We start from the raw sequence: 19447 nt of genomic DNA, 5'->3' as shown, positions 1-19447 counted from the left end.
GGCCTCAGAGCTACTAACTATAAAATCACCCAGACAGATAGTTTGACTACGTGTAAAAAAGAGCAGAGTCAGCAGGTTAAGTGAAGTGATGATTCCATTATTTCCCCTCTGTTCAGCACTCATCTGAAGGGCTCTGTCCCATTTCTGTCCCCTGATACAAAGGAGATGCTGACAAAGCCAGAGTGAGTCTGGCAGATGAGTTCTGGTAGGACATGGGAGAGGAGGCTGAGGCATTTCCCTACACCATGAAGAAATGAGAATTCTGAGGGCTGCCTCCACCTACCTGCTGGGTGGTTCCAGAAGCAGATGGAGCCAAACAATCTTGGAGATGCACAGTGAAGATGTGACAGGCAACCCGGGCACATCTTAGATTAGATCTAAGGGAAAAAAAGATTCTCCTCGACGTGGGTGGCCAAGCACTTGCATTTGAGCAGAATTGTTTTATTTTTGTGTAGGTTGGGACCTCAGAATTTTTCCTGTGGCTCTGCACATGTAGCTCTTCCATTCCACTGGTTCTTTGCTTTCAGGAGTTATTGGAGCACTGAAGTGAGGAAACACGTGTAATAGCATGCTTAAAGGATTAAAGTGTGATTAGCAATGAATGCTACTCAATAAGTAAGGGCAGCCTGGTGGTGCATCAGTAGCTTGGAAATGGTCAGTGCACTAATTCTGGCTGTGATGGTATTGGGTGAACACCAAAAAAAAAGTAGGTGTTGGATGTGGTGGAAGGTATGGGGATATGTGAGCAAAAAACTTTGGCTTAACTGACAGAAGCTACTCAGGACAATGATTGTTGCTGTGTTCCTGTGTGTGCACGTGATGCAAAACAGGGAGAGATGTTTATTTGGCTTAAACTGTTAGAACATTGTTGATTCTAAAAACCCTGTCCTTGCTTATGCTAGCAGATGATCTGTCCTCAGAAGCATTCCCACTGTCTGTGTTCTACATATTGGAAATTTTTAATTGCACTCATTTTTTTTTTTTTTTTTTCATTAAAGTCTCCTCTCACTTGCTTTTATCAGGAGTAACATTTTCCTTTTTCTGGAAGACTCAAGACCAACAGGCCAAGTTTCTCCCTGCCTCTGGTGGACGAGTGATTTCCAGTGGTTTCAAAATCTGTTCAAACGAAGGTGAAGGCTCAGTGGAATTTTACACCCGTGGGAATGCAATGATGAAGTGGAAAGCAAGCTTTAGTCCACCAGGTAAAGTTTATAATTAAAAAAAAAAAAAAAAAAAAAGAAGTAATTTCTTTGTCACTTTTTGCTCCATCCTTGCAGACAGAGGCAGTGGTAAGAGCACGACATCAGGAAAGAGAAGCAGATATATAAAAATAGCTACAGGATCCCTGTGCTTAAGAATTCTCTTGGTGAGGGGAGAGAGAGATAAAGTAAAAACTGCAAAAGTGATATTTTATTGTAAAACATTTACCACTCAGTAACAGGCCTTGGACCCAGCTTCCAGTTGTTTCTGAAGGCGAGTTACTATTGACATCCATAGATTAATGCATGTTTGGATGGAAACATGAGCAAAGAATGCTGGTTAATCCCTGACAGTTCTCAGTATATTCTAAAACTGGTGGGCTGTCCCTGCTGCCTCCTAAATTAGGACTTTATTTGGTAACTATCTAACTGGGTATTTAGTGCTGTCATAATTTTGTTATCTGTTGAGTGTCAAGTTTTCTATGCCATGCCATAGTGTTAATAAACATTCTGGTATATCACATATCTTGCAGCTTCTATCTAAACTGTGTATTGTAATATCTGGTGACTGCAACAAATTCTGGTCTTCTGGTCATGCTAATGACATCCAATAATATTTTTTTGCCTTAATTTGACTACTTGGGCATTGTTAAAACAGGACTTTGCAACCTCATAGTGGCAAAGTTTTGCGAGGTTTAATGAATCAGTTTGGAAATCTTATTTTAAGAGAAAAGCTGCTAAATGGTAAGCATAATTCACGCTTTTGTGGTTTATCCAATCCAAGTGGAAACTGATATCGTGTTTTCTACCTCTCAAGCACAACAAAGAAACAGTGACAACTTTTAATTAGTGTATTTGCTTGTTCTCTGATTCTTGCAGCCTTTGTGCTGTTCTTGCTGAGCTGAGTTTTGAGACAGTATTGAAGATACCTCAAATCTTGGCCAGCAACACTCAACAACTGTGATTTATGGAGCTGCAGAGAGCCCAGGTTCAGGCAAAAGCTAGCAGGCATTCTGCCAAAGTATGGGCTTCCCCATGGGGGTAAAGATTAATATATAGGACGCCAGCATTCCATAAGTCACTCCTAGCAGTTCCTGTGCAGCCCCAAAGCACTGCAGGAGTCAGCAAAACCACACTGAGCAGGAAAGGCCCAAAATGGAGTTGATTCATGGCTTTTGCCGTGGCTTTTAATGTTCTGCAGGCCCTTACTGGACTCACATTCTCTTTACTTGGAAATCAAGAGAAGGGCTGAAGGTCTATGTCAATGGGACTCTGAACACAACGGACCCAGATGGGAAAGTTTTCTACGATTATGGAGACGCCAGTGCCAACCTGCTGACGGGGACAGAGGGGGACCAGAGCAAGCGCTACGTGAACGGGGCCTTCGATGAGTTCATCATCTGGGAGAGGGCCCTGACCCCCCGTGAGGTGGAGCAGTACTTCACAGCTGCTATTGGTGAGTATCTGCATGCTTGCAGTTCATCATCTATAAAGATGCTGACCTGCAAATGCTTCGTGGGCGGGACTTGCCTTTGTTTTACATCTCTCAGCTGTTCAGGGTGACTTTTAGAGGCACAAAATGCCAGGTGTGAATGTCACTAAGGCACTCAGCTGCCTTGGGATGTGCAGCCTCTCCATCTCGGGTTCTGGCTCCTTTACCTGAAGGGATAAAGACCTATTAACTGCTCGGCAACTGAAAGAAAAGAGACCAGCTGAAATGTAATAGGAAAGGCAAAGAATCAGGGTTAGAACAAAGACAAATCCTGTAAATCCTGTCAGTGGTTCTGTGGACTCTTATAATAAACCTTTCACTATGAGAAAAGCTGTTGCTAATAAGTGTGAGCAGCAATTAGAAAGCATCCCTCTTGGGAATAAAGGTATGGGGCACCTGGAACTTTTGGCTTTGCTGGAAGTTTCCCTGCCTTCATTTGTTCTTACCAGGTTCCTGAGAGCTAAAGCTGTTACACCCCTAACTCATGTGTTTTAAACCCATGGGAACCATTTTCATAACACAGAACTTCTGATGTGTGCCTGGAAACGAGAATGTGCTTGTTTGTGACTTGGAGGTTTGATTATACCAATCAAATACATATCAAATGTATTTTACAAAAATTAGGGTATAAAGTAGTTGATGTGGAATTGAAGTCACTGAAAAAGAAAACCTTCCACCTGGTATATAATGAAGCAATCTATTTGATTTGCCACACAAATAGTAGGAATTTCACTCAAGCATTTTATATTAAAGCCTTTTTAGTATTTTATATTAAAGCCTTCTTATTTTAAAAAGTGACTCCTCTGAAAGCCTTCAGAACTTCTGATTGTGAGAGTATTCATTTGGTAGTCATTTGATACAGGAAATAGCTTTAAAAACTTGAAAAAAAATTTATAATGCTCTGGTCATGTTGGAAAAAATGCTTTTGTATTTGGCTGCTGCGCCTTTCACAACAATCGAGGGTTACTATAACACCATCCAACTCAAATCAGACCCTTTGATTAATGTAACTCAAGAAGAATGTTACGTTGCCAGACTCAGGAGCAGCAGATTTTCAGATTGCCCGGATTCATCTATATGTGTGCCCTGTTTCACTGTCACACAGCTATGGCTTATGTAAATACCAAGGGAACTCTTTCTTTCTTTAACCCCTTGAATTCTTGTGAACTCACAGCAACCACCCTCAGCTCCCCCATTCTCCCATCTCCAGGAAATAATCAGGGTATCGTGGAAGGCCCTTTCCACAACAGCAAATCCTGGTCAGGGTTTAAGTTTCTATCCCTCTCCTCTATGCTTTGGTTTGGAAAAAGTCTTACTGGGGCTGAAAACATCTGATTGCTGGACACTGATGTTTGTAGCTCCCTTCTGAAATCCTGCAGGGAGAGTTGGGGCCTCCGAGTCTGTTGGGGAAGGAGCTGTTGAACAAAGAGGATTCCAATGTTTTAAATGTACATTTGCCCTATTTTAATTGAGTTATGACATTTGAAATTCCTGTTTGCCCACAAAGATTTGAGGATTTAAGATTTAGACTGATGCAATGCTCATCCATATAAAGCTGAGGAAATAAGATTGATGAGAGAATTGGAAAATTAAATGTCTTAAACAAGCAGATCTGTTCCTTCCAGATAGAACTAATTCAGCTTGCAGTGGGAAAATATATATATATATAAATATGTATCTGATATTTAAATGTCAGATTTGTTAGCGTTCTCATTTGTGTTTGTATTTCACCAGGTGTGCAAGTTTTGCTTTCTTCAACAATTCCATGGTCTCTGATGACAACCACTACAAAACCTGTGGTAGGACAGTCCTCCTAACTCTTTCCTGTAATATCAGAATGTGCATATATTACATGCAGACTTGTCTCACTTCATAATTTGCATCAGTGGCACTTAAAACTCCAGTTATAAATACTTCTGAATATGCATGGGGAGAATTTTTAGCCACTATGGGAAGATGGAAGTACTACAGAACTCCTAAAGAAAGACAGATGAAATAATTTCATTGTTAAATAAAATATTTTCTATATAAAAAGGGGGGAAAAGTAGCAACTTCTGAATTATTACATTTAACTTTAAAGATGTAAGACATGAAAAATCGTTTTGATAATTTTTCCTTCTGTTTCTTTTAAAATTAGAAAAAAAAAAACCCGACCAGAATAACAAAACTGGTTTTCATCTGTTTAGTGAAAGTGCAATGGAAAAGATGAAAATAAAATCAATTTTTTTCATATGGAGAATAGACACAGTTAGCTGTGATCAGCCTATGTGCAATTAGCTGTTCAGTATATTGTCACGTTCTTGCTTTCTGCAGTATCAGAGTTCTATTAGTTCTTGTTCACAGGAAACCCTGGCAGACAGCAATTGCTAATGAAAAAATTAGTCTTTGAATATTCTGGTTATTCTATCATCCATCCATTTATCTTCCTCTCTATCCATCTATCCATCTTATCCATCCACGTGCTTCCCTTTTCCCTTGGCTTCTGTAGCCCCCTGTGTGTGACCTCAGCAGTCTGCTGTGCCTTGAGCTCCCTTTTGGGCTAAACCCCCTAAATCCTGGTGCCCCTATGGAATAACCTGTGCTGAGTTGTGCCCCTGCTGTAGCTCTCCACAAACGCCTATCGACCCATCATCACCAACCTCACCCAGGAGAGAGGGAATTTCCGCTCCCCCGACGCCTCGCTGGGGTACCTGGAGAACGTGTCCTTCAGCCTGCCCAACGAATCCTTGTCAGAAAACACTGCTCTGAGCCTCACAGAGGTAAATACCTCTCACTCCTGTAAATGTCTCTCACACCTGTGTGTGCAGCCAGGTTGGCACTGAAGTTTCTCCAGAACCTGGAATAGCGAAAGCGGTTTTGAAAGTTTTTGCTTGTTGCGCAAAATACATAAGAAAAAAGCAGGAGCTGCCTTGGGGGGTGAGCTTCAACCAGAGAGAACGGTTTAAAGATCTCATTGGTTCTTGGAGATACTCTTTGGTGCCTTTGGATCTCTCACTATGAGACATTTTGGTGCTGGAGCACGTCCAGAGGACAGCAGAGCTGGGGAAGGGTCTGGAGCACGGGTCTGATGAGGAGCAGCTGAGGGGGCTGGTGGGGGCTCCTCCTGGAGAAAAGGAGGCTCAGGGAAGACCTTATTGCTCTCTACAACTCCCTGACAGGAGGCTGTAGCCACGTGGCAGTTATCTCTCCTCCAAGTAACAAGCAATAGGACAAAGAGGAAAAGACCTCAAGTCACACCAGGAGAGGTTCAGATTGGATATCAGGGAAAATTTCTTCACTGAAAAGGCTGCCAAGCCCTAAAACAGGCTGCCCAGGGAAGTGGGAGTCACCATCCCCGGAGGTAGATGGTAGGCATAAAGGATGTGTAGATGTGGCACTTTGGACGTGGTTTAGTGTTGGGCTTGGCAGTGCTGAGTTACTGGTTGGGCTCAGTGATCTTGAAGGGCTTTCCCAACCTCAGCAACTTCAGCTAATCCACAAGAGAGAAAAAAGAAGGTGGCATTTTCTGCAGCCTGAGCTGAGACTGTGGGGTCATGTTCTGCTAACATAAAGTTAGCCTGGTGTAAAATGATGGGCATCTAATTCCCTGATTTCAGCAGGCTGGAAAGCTATTATTACAGTAATCAGCTCTGGCCCCACTGGTGATTGTTCCTTTAAGCCTGCGGGCAATAGCAGGGTGACAAGGATGCTTCACTCAGACAAACAAAACAAATAAACGCTTCTGCAAACGACAGGGACAGCAATTGATAGGTCGCGTTAAAAGCTTGGCGTCTGCAAACTGTAAAGCTCGGATTTCACGGATCGCAGTTTAATACATAGCAAAACCCCTCCTAAAAAACTCTAATACGTCGTTTCCTTTGTTCTGCTGAAAAATTTGTGTGGGCTCTAAATTGCAAGTGGAACGTTGCCCCCGCCAGACAACATACCTGTTTCCAACATCATTCCAGCTGCTGTTGGTCTGCTCATTCACGACGTCTGATGCTGCTTTGTCTGCCATGAAAGTGATTTGCAGGCAGAAATGTGGGACATGATTATCTTTAGCGGAGCTATTTCGGGAAATAAACACAAGAGAGCCCTGATCATACATCCCCACTCTGTCATTTGTCTGATTGATGGTTGGGGCTCTGTATTGTCTGCAGCTAATTCCCTGAGAGACAGGCACTGAGCATGCATGTGATTTTCTGTGGAGTTATCTCTGCCCTGATTGTTGCATGCCTCACAGCACAAGGAAATTTGATTTAAGTGATGTGCAATAAACTTTCTGATTGCTGACACGCATTTATAACGAGTAGCTTCTGACAAACCTGACTCGTGTTTTGTTACGTCAGGTCTTCCACATTTCACAGTGGAACTTTTTCTACGTTCAGTTATTCTATAAAGGCATTTTAATAGAGAAGTTTAAGCAGAAGGGACTATGACTAGATTGTGCTGAGCACTTGAACGGTGCCCACCGTGACAGCTCTTGACCCCGAAAAACAACCTTTAAGTGCAAAAGTTAAGCAGCTAAAAAACTGTATAAATGAGGGGAAATTTATCCAGTGCTGTGGAAAAACGTGGTGATTTAAGACTGAAAGAGACCTACAAGAAAGATGGAGAGGGAGCCTTCATCAGGAACTGTAGTGACAGGACGAGGGGGAATGGCCTCAAACTGAAGGAGAGAAGGTTTAAAAGGGATATTGGGAAGAAATTCTTCCCTGTGAGGGTGGTGAGGCCCTGGCACAGGTTGCCCAGAGGAGGTGTGGATGCCTCATCCCTAGAAGTGTCCAGGGCCAGGTTGGATGGGTCTTGGAGCAACCTGGTTTAGTGGAAACTGTGTCATGCAAGCAGGACTGGAACCAGACGATTTTTAATGTCCCTTCCAACCCAAACCATTCTACGATTCTGTTGATGTCATATGAGTTTAGATTAAATGGGAAAATTAGTGTTCAGTTCAGAATAAGTTCACTGAGTGTTAACTCAGCTGCAGAATGATCATTGCACTCTGGGAGTTACACAGTGGTGTTGCTTTTAATAAATAAACTATTAGTTTAAAATGTCCCTATGCAGAACATGGTGAGAGTGCTGGCAGGTAGAGATGAATCTGTGACTTGAATGGAAGTGGTCCTGTCATGTTGGCCTAAACCTAAGACAAATCCTAGCAGAGATCTGCCTTGGATCCTTGCCAGGGGATGTAACTGATTAATAAATAATCAAATAACGGAGTTTTATTTGTCTTTTAGGCATTTTTAAAAGCAATTGAAGACTTTATGTTATTGCCCAACCTGATTGATGGACCACAGGTAAGACAAATGGGCTTAGATTTGCAGATTACTTTGGTTGCATAAATTCACATGGATGATAATGGAACTGGTTGTATCATTATTATGCTCGTTAGGGCTTTTTTGGAACTATGATTTACTTATTTTCTCATCTGTCACTTCCATATTTGCAATAAAGATCCACAGGGAAAAAATATGTAATTTTCTCTTATATTTTTGAGGGTTAAAATAAAGGAACTTTATCTGCTGCTGTTTCCACATGTTTCAGGATGAATGAAACAAAACTGTATTTACAAAAGAATAGACATTGTCACTAAAGCAAGTGTTTAACCACTCCTTTTTTAGCACTGACCTTTGATATTTAAAGGTTCATATTTTTTGGTAGATTGATGTTTTTCAATGCATGTGAAATACGTGGTGGTACTTACCTGTTTTGTGATCTGAAGCTTTGAGAGAGATTAGACCCGGTATGGGGAGAAGTGACCTGTATCAATCTTCTTTCTTTTCTAGTCTACCTATTTTTGTGCCAAGGAATACCTGCAGGGTGAATCCAGGAACTTCCTGAGATTTTAAGAAAGCACAGATTTCAGAGCAGAGAGCTTTTGAACTGACAGAAGGAGAGGCTAAAGCAAATCAAGGTCTCATTGAAGTCTAAAATGCTTTTAAGACAAAAAGATGTCTAATTGATTTAAGTTCTTAGCCTGAAATCCTTGATCATCTCTGGTGTAAATGGATTTCAGGTAAAACTGAAACATGCATTAACTCTGAGATTTTATGGATCAGTTTTCAACCTGGAGGGTTAAAGTAGCTTTATGCTGAGGAGCACATTAACAGTAGTTTCTCAGCTTGTGTTCTAACACAGATCTGACACCGATCTTTAAGGTATTGTCAAAAAAAAATCTTCACAGTTCTTGGCCTCCTTCTGCTGAATCCTGAGTACAACTGACTGTCATTTGCAGACATTCCATACAGCATAGTATTTTATGTAGTCAGGCTCTGCGTGGCGTCAGTTTGTGCAGCATCTTACCCACCAGACGTGGGAAAGGCTACATTTGGCTCAGGGGCAACCGAACGATGAGCCAGGCGGGGGTTTAACCTGGCACCTCGCTGTTTTGTGCCGTGAAGGGCAGCCCCTTTGCTGCAGATCCTTCTCTTCCTTCCCCCCTCAGACAGCTCTCGTGTTGGGCAGTTTGATCCAGACCATCGACACGGTGATGTCTCACGTGACGCGCAACCTGGATGAGGACTCTCTTCCTTTGACCATCGAGGGCACGTCGCCTGTGGCAGGTGGGATTTGGCAGGGACCTTCCCTCTGGTGGGATTTAGCGGGGAAGGTTCCGTCTGGGCTGCCTGGGTGTCCTAAATGCTTCTGTTCTCGCAGCCCCTCCTCTGCCAACACGGGGGGAGGGAATCGAATCACGGCAATTTTTCTTTTTCGAATGCAAACCGGAGCTTCAGTTGTAGAAAGATGACTGTGCAGTTAGTCCAGAGGTAATCAGCTCTGACTGGGCTTGAACTCCCTCGAGGTTATCTGGGGAGGAACTCAGAATATGAATTAGATGTGGAGAATCTGGTAATTCTATGCTAATAAAGGGCCTAGAGCTTTCACACAGCACTTCGAAGTCGCAGATGTCTGGATGCTACAAAACCTTAATTTTGGCAGGAGACTGAAAATAGTAGGAATGGTTTTGACCTTTTTGCAGAATTTTGTTTTATTTTACTGCTATTTAACATCCTAGCACCCTCAATTCATCTGCATCTTTGGATGCTACAGGTATCAAAGGTAATTTATTTCTTCTGGCATTCTGCTGTGCCTTGAGGGGTAAATAACCTGAGCAGTCCCCGGTACCATTAATCACTGCATGTGCTCTCTTGGGCACTGGGATTCTCAAATGGAGAACTGAAATAATGCCTTCAAATGTCAGCGGAGGAGAGCTATTAATCTGTTTTGCTTGCCCTGGTAAGCTCAGTATTTGAGCCTGGGTGAGGTGATCCATGGTATATTAACAGTGCACGTACCACCTTTTCTGTCATAAAGGAGTCAGATATAAAAGGCAATTTTATACTTGGGGAATTTACTGTATTTTCTGCAAACATATGGGGTTTTAAGCTCAAGACTTGCAATAGCTATTAGGGAAGTCTAGTTAAGCAGTCAAGTAGGTTGTAGAGGCTATTGATTTTATGATATTTTTGTTTGGGTTATCACACAGATTACACTCTGCTCAAAATGCATCCTCAGACTCTGAATTTGTCCCACTATCGATTTCCATCTCGAGGGCAGAGTTATATTTCCATTCCCAGTGAAGCTTTCCATGAAAAAGGTAAGGAAAAGATTAAGGGGAGGAGTGGAGTTGTGTACACAGGGTGTTCAAAAATGGTTTTGCTTGAAAACAGGTTTTGGTTCACTTCATTTTTCCAAGTAACTGATTTGATGCCTGTTGATTGTACTAACTCTGAGGAAGCAGCAGTTGTCCTGTCATACCAATGAATGATTCATATGGTAGAGTTTTCATATTACTGGAATTAATGTTGAATAATAGAGCTGGGCCACAGAGACTGAAGCCATTTAATTTCGACACATTTTTATATTAGAGAATCCACAATCTTTTAAATTTGTTTTAATCATCTGAACTGGTTATTTGCAAGAAATTCCAGGTTGTCAGATTAGGTATTGCTTATCCCTTCATGCAAAATTGCTCTTTTGTATAAAATTAAATGATAAAATGACAGGTTTAAGCAATAGCAGCTACAGAAACAAAATGAAGATGTAAGCTGCAGTCGTGGCAAAAAGGCAGCACTCAGAAATCACTACCTAAGCCGAAATTTTAGTAGTCTCAAACGCAAGGTATGGCAAAAAAACCTGCAGCTTTATTCAAGACTCTAAAAAAATTATATTGGAAGTTAATTATACATGTTTTATTCAGGGATTGAGGGAATTGTTTACAAAAGCATCCACCCCCATCCTCAAATCTTTGAAAATCTGACTCGTGTGCCCTAAATTCCAACACACAGAATTTGCTCACCCCCAGACCTCTCTGCAGTCACCTCTGGTGAAGGATGGTCAGTCCCTTTTCACGACGTGCAAAGTTAGCTGAAAGTAACCTGCAGTGAGAAATTCCCTAATAATTACTGAACTGTCTGCCTGATTTGAGATGACAGCTTTGTTTCTTTGCACTGGCAGGGGCTCTGGCTGGAGACGGCAAGTGCTCTGAGGTTTGAATAACTCTTAATTGTGCACCAACTTGTAATGCCAAAAACAGCATGTGAGAGGACTTTTTTCCTTTCCCACTTATAAAAACTTCTCACCATGCAGGTTTTTTATTTCCTTCAGAACGTTGTCATGCTCCGTATCCCGAAATTATGCAATGCATTAAATGTTTTATTCTTTTTCCAGCAATTTCAGCCTTCAGGCCACACTTCTGCACTGCCCAGATGAGCTAACTTAAAAAACTCTGTTATTTCACCTTAAACAGTTGACAATAAATACTTGGAACCCAGCAAAAGGGGTAGTAAAAGACATCTGTGTGGCTCACTCTTAGAAAACACACATCTGTCTCTTCACTCAGATGCTGGAGAGCCCAAAAATACAGGAATGTGGGCAGCAAACAGAAAACCAGCATCGGAACTGGTTGCCTGTGTTTAAATTTCACAAGTTCGTGTAGGTGGTGGTGAAAGTGGCCTTGGGGTTGCTGACACTCTGGTGTGTCCTGAGACCCTTTCTGGTGCTGTGTGTGGGATTTATAAGTGACAACTGAGAGGCTTCCTCCTATTTCACTTTTGATATCTGTCTCTTGAGCTGCACGATGTGTTCAGACCTTTTCACTTACTCAAAAGAACAACCAGAACTCTGCCAAAGCAAAGAGATGAAAGTGGACGTAAATCAAGGCTTTTCATTAGCACCGAGTTTCAGGCCTGGGAGAGAAGTGCCTCTTGCTTAGAACTGTTGCCCTGAGGAATAACTCCTGTTGTTTTTTTTCACAGCTTGGATCACCATTGTTGGCCTGCTTTACCATAACATGCATTATTTCTTTCATAACATCAACCCTATGGATACCAAGTAAGTACCTCAGACCTCTTGTGCTGTAACAGGTTGTTTATTACCTTGGTGATACACCTTTGTAACAGTCATGCCATTATCAGCTGTAAGTAAATTACAAGCCCTAATCCTGATTCTGCAATATTGAGGACATGTAGTCATTAGCCAGAGAGAGATTAAAGTTTACATTAGATGTTTTATTTTTCGTTGCAATAAAATAGATTCCCGTTAGCCACATGTTTGTCTTTCTTCGTCTTCTCCTTCCATTCACCTGATCTGGTGCTAGCAAATCATCATTTTAATCTGTCTCATAAAAAGAAAATTGCATCTTTTCTCCTGGCACATATAAAGATAAAGCTTGCACTTAAATGAAACAAATAAGAAAACATAAAATCCCTCTTCAGACAAAATCTGAATCCTAATCCTAGAAACCCCGTAAGGTAATTTTATAACAGGAGACCAGGAAATGCTTTAAAGACCCTTTGTTTTATGTGCTACATCAGGGAAATCATTAGCAGATAAGATAAAGTAAATGCAGAGCTGTATACCTCCCTGCAATACAGTTCCCCAGGGGATTTTGCAAGGCCATTCATGTAAATCATTACACTTTCCTTTTAGGCAAGTGTATGACTTTGTGTTTTCCTTTGATTTTCCCCGGGGTACCCAGAGCAGTTTACACTTGCAGTCTTTTCCAGCTTGTGACTTTTCGCTGCGTTGTTTCTGACGGTAGGAAAGGTACAGCATCTCAGCTCTCCTGAACGTCAGGGATTGCCTTCCTTTCCTGACGTAGTTACATGGGAGGTGACGGGAACTCCAGGGTAAAGAATCCCGGCTTGATTGATCCAGGTTGGATCACAATCCATGCTGATCACCCTGAGATAATCCCACAACTATTGCTGCATAACATTTCTGAATCAGCAGCGAGCTGTGCTGTTGGTTGCCCTGCTCTCCCAAACCAAAGGACACTTAGCAGGTGGCTGCCAGGGAGCCATGCCATTAATGTGCAATATTTCATGCTGACCTGAAGAAATAGAGGCAACGATTTATGACAGCTTTTGTTTTTCAGACAGGAGGATCGATGCAATTTATTAAGATAATAAACTAGTAAGAAAATAATAATATTTCAAAGGGAGAGAGAGAATGAATATGATCCTGACTTAGGTCAAGGTTTAGCAAGCAGAGTGTGATTAAAGATGCTGCATGGCAAAGGACTGTGTCCTAGTACATCGTCAGAGATCCTGGGGCTCTGACCTAGCAAAATAAAACAGTTGTGTCATATTTGTGCACATTCTCTGCAATTTGTGGAATAGGACGACATTCCTGTTCCCCTGAGCTGTGTGTGGTTTTAGCCCTCTTTTTGAGAAGGAAGGATCTGGCCCTGTCACAGTGTTTAAGTGAAGCACAAAGACATGGGAGAAAAAAGGTTTTCTAGATTTCTATAGTTAAATCAAGGTACTTGAGCTGCTTGCAGTGTGTAATGGACTACAAAATCATATCTATAAAATTGTAGGTGCAGATCTGTCCAAAACAGCATCTAAAAAGGTAATAATAGAGGGAGTGCTAGCTTAGTGATTTTTCCTCTGTGGAATCAAACCTCAGGTATTGAAAAAATGTTTTAAAAATAAGTATGCACTTCTGCTTGCTTTTCTTTTTTGTGCTCTGCTATTATAACTTTTTTTGCTTACTTTTCAGTAGAATAACAACTTTTTCACAGAGTAGTTTGTTTTAAAGACTTTTTTAAATGTTCTTTCTAGCACTGGGCTACTTGAACACCTGTAATTTGAAGCCTGTCCATTTTCTTCTTAGGGGCAATTTTTTTTTTCTTTTGTGGTGGAAAACCAAACCCAAAACTCTTGGAGCTTTTCTACTATACACACAGATGACTTCTATTTTCAGACTACATAAATAGCAGTTTCTAAGGGGAGTAACTTTTGATTCTTTTTAACGAAATAAAATTGAAACATAACAATATTTTGAACCCAGTTCTGCTCACGTACAGTTTGTGTAAATTTGCCATCTGACATCCAGGACCACGGTAAAGAAAGGCTTGTGCAGGCACAGAAACACTATTTTCTGCTTGTGATGACGATTTTTTTCACACTTCAAAATTCACCAAGCTCTCTGAAGTTAAAACAGCAGATGAAGGGTGCGGAAGAAACATCCTTCCCCTTAAACTATGTAGGAGAAATCCCCACGTGTCAGATAATGGTTTGAACATTATTAGTCCTTCTCGAAACTTAAACTTTTCATATCAGAGGAGCAAATTCTGCCCTCAGATGAACGAATTCCATTCACATGCTGGTTACTGGAAGCACAAGTAATCTCTGATCCTGATGGGTTTTTTTTAAGGTCAGACCTGAGGACTGGTGCTTGGGGCTGTACTAAATGAGTTCTGCTCTGTTTGCCACTGCCAAGGAACTCACTGCGGTTTTTTGAATGTCTGACAGGACTTTTTCTCTTGTTTCCTGAAATAAAGGAAAATAAAGAAAATAAATAAAAATAAGAAAGCATGGCTAACAGGTGGCAAATGTAAATAAAGTGGCTTTTAATGTGCTTTGCAAGCCAGCTCTTTCCAGTGGTGGGCAAAGTTTGCAAGCCCGTGGGGGTGGTTAATTTTCTTTGGCTCGCATTTCTTATAGTCAATACCATTCTTTCACATGCTCTAAAGGCAGATGACAGAGAACATTTTACTCCTGTACAGTTTGTTACTGATAGTGTAAAAAGTGTCACCCCTCAGCCAAATGGATCTCAGTTACACCTAAATGTGCAAAAAACCCAAAGTCATAAGTTTTAGCTGAAAGCAGAAATCAAAGGGTTCTTATGTATTGCAAAATTACTTCAGACTAGAATAAATGTATTACCTGGATAAATCAGATATTCGGAGTCAAGTTCAGCTGTTCTTCCAGTCCTGTAGGACCTGTAGGATCTTGCTCCCCTATAGAAATCAACTGGCTTGAATGGAAAAAGGAGGTCCTGTATTCCTTTGTTGGGGGTGTTGTGGGTGAACTAAAAAAAAAAAAAAGCTGTTCTTCTTCTTTAATATATTTGCTTCTTCCCAAGGATTGCTGAAGCTGCTGCCTACAAAGGTTATATGATCTCAGCAACCAGTTATCTCATCTCTATCAAAGTGGAGCCTCTACCCAAGCTGTCCCACAATCTGTCAGGATCTCCTCTCATCACCATCCAGCTCACCCACAAACTGGTAAGTGATGTGGCAGCTCCCAGTTAAGGTCACAGCCAGGGCTGTTCGAAACTCCGGTGCCTGCGATGACTTCTTTGTGTTTCTCTCACCATTTTCGGGGGCATTTTTCATAGCGGTTGAGATGGTGTTTGTGGCTACACCATAATGTTTCCCCAACCACTCTGACTCCTGTTTCCATCAGTACAAAAGGCTGATTAGTGCACATGTTGAAGAGGAAGGTGAAGTGACAGGTGCAGCTTTAGGCCTTTCTGTGTGTGCTGCTCTAAGGGTGTGTTTGTTCAGCCTGCAACAGAGTGGGGTAAATTGCTGCTTTCTCACTGGAGTGGCCAAAACCAAGAATTCACTTGTGGTTTTTGGCTTTTGGTCTTAGTCCACGCTGAGATAACTGAGGGGTTTTGAATGAATCAAGCCAGAGAAGGAACTCCTCCAAGGGCAGGTGGATGTATGACGGGCAGAGCATCTGCTGGGTAGGAGTGGAGCAGGTTCAAATCCCTGTTTGAGTCTGATCTGCCCTTTCTAAGGAGCAGAACTTTCTGAATCTGAGAAAAAAGGACTGAAAAATATGAGAATCTGAGCAAACTTGGAGAAAAGTTTTATTGAAACTGATCACTTTCAGTAAGATGTTTCCATTTCCCCAAATTAGAATGTTCCAGCAAGAAACTGGAATAATAGTTGGGTTTGTTTGGTCTTGGAGAAAGAGATGTCTCTTTGTGTCGTCAGTGGAATGGAGAATAGTGGAGTTCAAACTCTGAGGTGCTGGCAGTGCAGCATCTCTGACCCTCTTACAGCATTGAATGGAAATGCCAAGGAAAGATTTAAAATCTTAAATATTTCCTAGAAAACATCTCTTAGATGTTCTTCTGTATCATATTTTTCTTTCAATGGCTGTTTTCAAGCCAGTTTACCTTCTTCCTGTTGACCTTCTGATGAAGATGGAGCAAGCTACAGGAAGGAAATGAAAAATCCCCAAGGAGTAGGAGTGAGGCTTGTTGTTCTGCTGACAATTTTTCGGACTAAGGACTCCTGAAGGTCCCTGGTGGCCTTTTAGAGGAGGGCACTTGTGAAGACTGTGTTTTGTGTAGACAAAATTTACAAATTGCCCTTTGCTTTATTTGTCCAGGCACCTCCTCATGCTGTAGTTATGATGATTTACTAGGAAGGCTGTTAAACAAATCTGTGTTTTTTTTCTTTTCTCTGGCTTGGATCGTGGTATACAGGTAGAAGTGTTGCCTGTTCAGGTGTGACTTGGGTTTGGTTTGAGGTGTTTTCTTTTTTGTGTGTGTGTGGGTTTGACTTTGGGTTTGGGTTTTTACTGTTTTTTTTTTTTTTATTATTATTTATATTTCAAAATCCTCTCAGAAGTTGGAGAAACATCCTATTGCAGCAGCACTGAAAAAGTAGCTCAGTGCTGTTTGAAGCCAGTCAGGGAAATACATTTATATTTAAAGTTCTGGGAATTTCGAGGGAGGAAGTATTTCTAAATGTGCAGAGAGCACGATCTTGAATTCAGTCCAGTAAGCTGTGCTGGGACAATGACTGAGTTAGATTTTGTTCTTAGGCACAAAACCCTGAAAGGAGATGGGGAAGGCACAGCAGGTTCACCCCTCTGAAAGACGGGGAGCTCTTCACCTGCTTATTCACTGCCTCCAGCAACAATCTGCTGCTGGGCTTTGCATCTTATCAGCTGTCCAAACCTGTAGGTTTGGCTGAAGCTCAGGAGATGCAAGAGAGACTTTTGTCACAAGTAGGGTTAGAAAAGTCACAATCTCACTGTTTCTTCTTTTCCCCTGAACAATTTGTGGGCTTGTATTAGAAGCTCAATGCTAAAAACCTTCAAGCACCAAAACATTCTGAAATCACCATTCGTGTTCAATCAGAAAATCTGCTTTGACATCATAAAATATTTTATTCAAGTTGTGGCTTGCTGTATTTAATTGATATTGATTTCCCAGTGAAGGAATGTGATTTATCACTGGAATAGCTGTTTAAAAGGAGAGCCTGGCATACAAGTTTGTAAAGAGAATGAATAAAGCTATGAGACCTGGGAATACATCTACTTACCTGCTCTGCTTTTTTTGGCTGTTCATGTGAATTTGCTAAAAAGGAAAGGGCATTAACCAGTGAGGAACAGAACCAACCCTCTGGGTATCTTATGTATGGATTCTAAATTCTCTGAGTAATCTTTAGAAACAAAGTTATGGTGTAGGTAGAAATACCTGGAATATTTGTCTGTGGGGGAAAGGTGTAGCAAGGAGTTGAGCAGAATGTGTGCAGCTCTGCTGAAATGGGATATACATTGAATTTGATAGGAAAGCTGCTTGCCTCTGACACCTGTGGATTTGAGAATATAATTTCTTTTAATTAATGGTTAAGTTTAATATGAAGGAATGGATGAGTAGATCATTCCAGCTGTGTGGGAGTGTGGCAGCAGTGGGTTAAATCTGGTTTTTTTTACTCCACTGTGTCTCCAGTGAATTCCATGGAATAAATTTGAACAGTATAAATTCAGACAATTTACTTATGAATTTAGTTAAGTAAATTACTTAAGCAAATTTACAGAAGTCAGTTCCAGGGAATTGACTTAAGGATATTGGGAAATGACTACATGTCTCTGGAAGCTTTCATATGATACCAGCACAGATGCTTTCTTTCCCACTACATATTGTCTCACTCTGAAGTGGTTTCATTTGGCTGAGCATGACCCCTCATGAAATAAAAGTAGAATTTAAAATGTAAAAGAAATTCTGGCTGCAAAATCAGTTAAGTATGTGATTTAAAGAGTAGCAGTCGAGCTATTTATCTGAGTTTATGATTGAATGGTATGATTAAACTGGGAGCATGAAATCTGGCTTACAAACCTGTTTTATCCATTAAAATACTGCAGTAAGGGGAGAAACATTTGAATGTTTGTTTGTTCCACATGATGTTCTCAGTTTAACAGAGGAAAGTGCAATAAGGAAAAAAATAATAAACGCCAGGTCCAAACAAACGGTTTTTCTTTATTAATATTTAAGTTTGAGTCTGACTTTTTAATTCTTTTTCTTCTAATGTGTATAGAAAAATGCCAATCATTAAGCAAGACGGAAAAAAAAAAAAAGGGGGGAGTAAAATAAACCATGTCTATTTTAGGAAATAGTTACAAAGAAAATGTCTGTGAACTGAGTATCACCTCTTGAAACAAAACTTCACAGAGCATTTGTCATTCCACAGCTTAGCTCGTGGTTTGTTAAACCTCCTCTTAAACCAGGATTCTCTGGGTTTCTCTGGAATTGTCTGCATTTCTTACATAGCTTTTGAGAGGGTTAAGTTTCTCATTTTGAGACATGAGGCAGTGCAGACTGAGGCTCATATCTAATCAGCTAGGTAAGAATACAGGGAATACCTCTCTATATAAATACATAATATAATGTATTATACATAAATGACACGTTAATGCTTCGTTTTCTAGAGAGCACCACGGGGCAGAGGGCACTGAGGGGACAGGCTGGAGGCTAAACTGGAGCACAGGAGCTGAGGAGTCACCTCCTAGTTAATACACAGGCTGTTAATTTATGTGTGCAAGGACCAGGGGGACCAGACTGCAGACTCACCTCCATCAGAAAAGGACATCAGTAATTACAGCCATTAGGTTTGATGTTCCAGGCTCACAGCTGGATTCTCATGGGACCAGTATTGCTGGTTGACTTTCTATCTACCAGCAGAGCAGGCAGAAAAATTGCTGGTCGAGCTTCCATTAGCGGAAAATGGTTTTCTGGCTTAAAATGGAATTTCTCGTGATTCAGGATGAATAAGTCCTCACTTTTTTTTTTATTTTTTTCACAAGATTAAAATATCACTTGTTTAAATCCTCCTTATGAAGAAAAGACTCCCTGTGGATAGGATAGATATGTATGTTTTATTACTTATAGTGTTTTAATCACCACTATTCTGACAACAGTTTATTTTGTTGCAAAGTCCCCAAAACTGCTTCTTCTGTTGCTCTTTCTTTTATCTTAAGAAACTATTACCAGCTTCAGAAAGATTGTTTTGCAAGAAGGCTTCATCATCGAGGATTTAGAATTAACTTCTTTGCATAAAAATATAAAGTGATTAAGTGTTTTATTCTTTCTGCCAGTCTGAGGAAAACTTCTACACTCTTTCCATCCACAGTGTCTGCTTTTATAGCACAATGGCATAGCTGGGGGTGAAAAGTAATTCTCCCTTTCCTTCTCTGTAGAGAAGGAACTTTGTCTGAATTAAGTCCTCTGAGAGACAGAGGTC

General features: G+C 41.0%; 1 protein-coding gene across 1 annotated transcript in view; it reads left to right on the top strand.

Annotated features, from left to right (window-relative positions):
* Positions 1-19447, top strand: part of ADGRD1 (adhesion G protein-coupled receptor D1) — a 127901-nt gene that overhangs the window by 11462 nt on the left and 96992 nt on the right. The window contains exons 5-13 of the mRNA XM_027891047.1: positions 1023-1202; positions 2401-2655; positions 4426-4490; positions 5295-5450; positions 7911-7970; positions 9119-9236; positions 10160-10270; positions 11931-12006; positions 15046-15187. Of these exons, the coding sequence (XP_027746848.1) occupies positions 1023-1202; positions 2401-2655; positions 4426-4490; positions 5295-5450; positions 7911-7970; positions 9119-9236; positions 10160-10270; positions 11931-12006; positions 15046-15187 (1163 nt within the window). The remainder of the gene's footprint in view (positions 1-1022; positions 1203-2400; positions 2656-4425; positions 4491-5294; positions 5451-7910; positions 7971-9118; positions 9237-10159; positions 10271-11930; positions 12007-15045; positions 15188-19447) is intronic.

The sequence above is a fragment of the Empidonax traillii genome, unplaced genomic scaffold, assembly GCF_003031625.1.
Source record: "Empidonax traillii isolate 1590-97213 ecotype Southwest subspecies unplaced genomic scaffold, ASM303162v1 scaffold308:size980311, whole genome shotgun sequence".
NCBI classification, from domain to species: Eukaryota; Metazoa; Chordata; class Aves; order Passeriformes; family Tyrannidae; genus Empidonax; species Empidonax traillii.
This window is presented reverse-complemented; position numbering and strand designations above follow the sequence as displayed.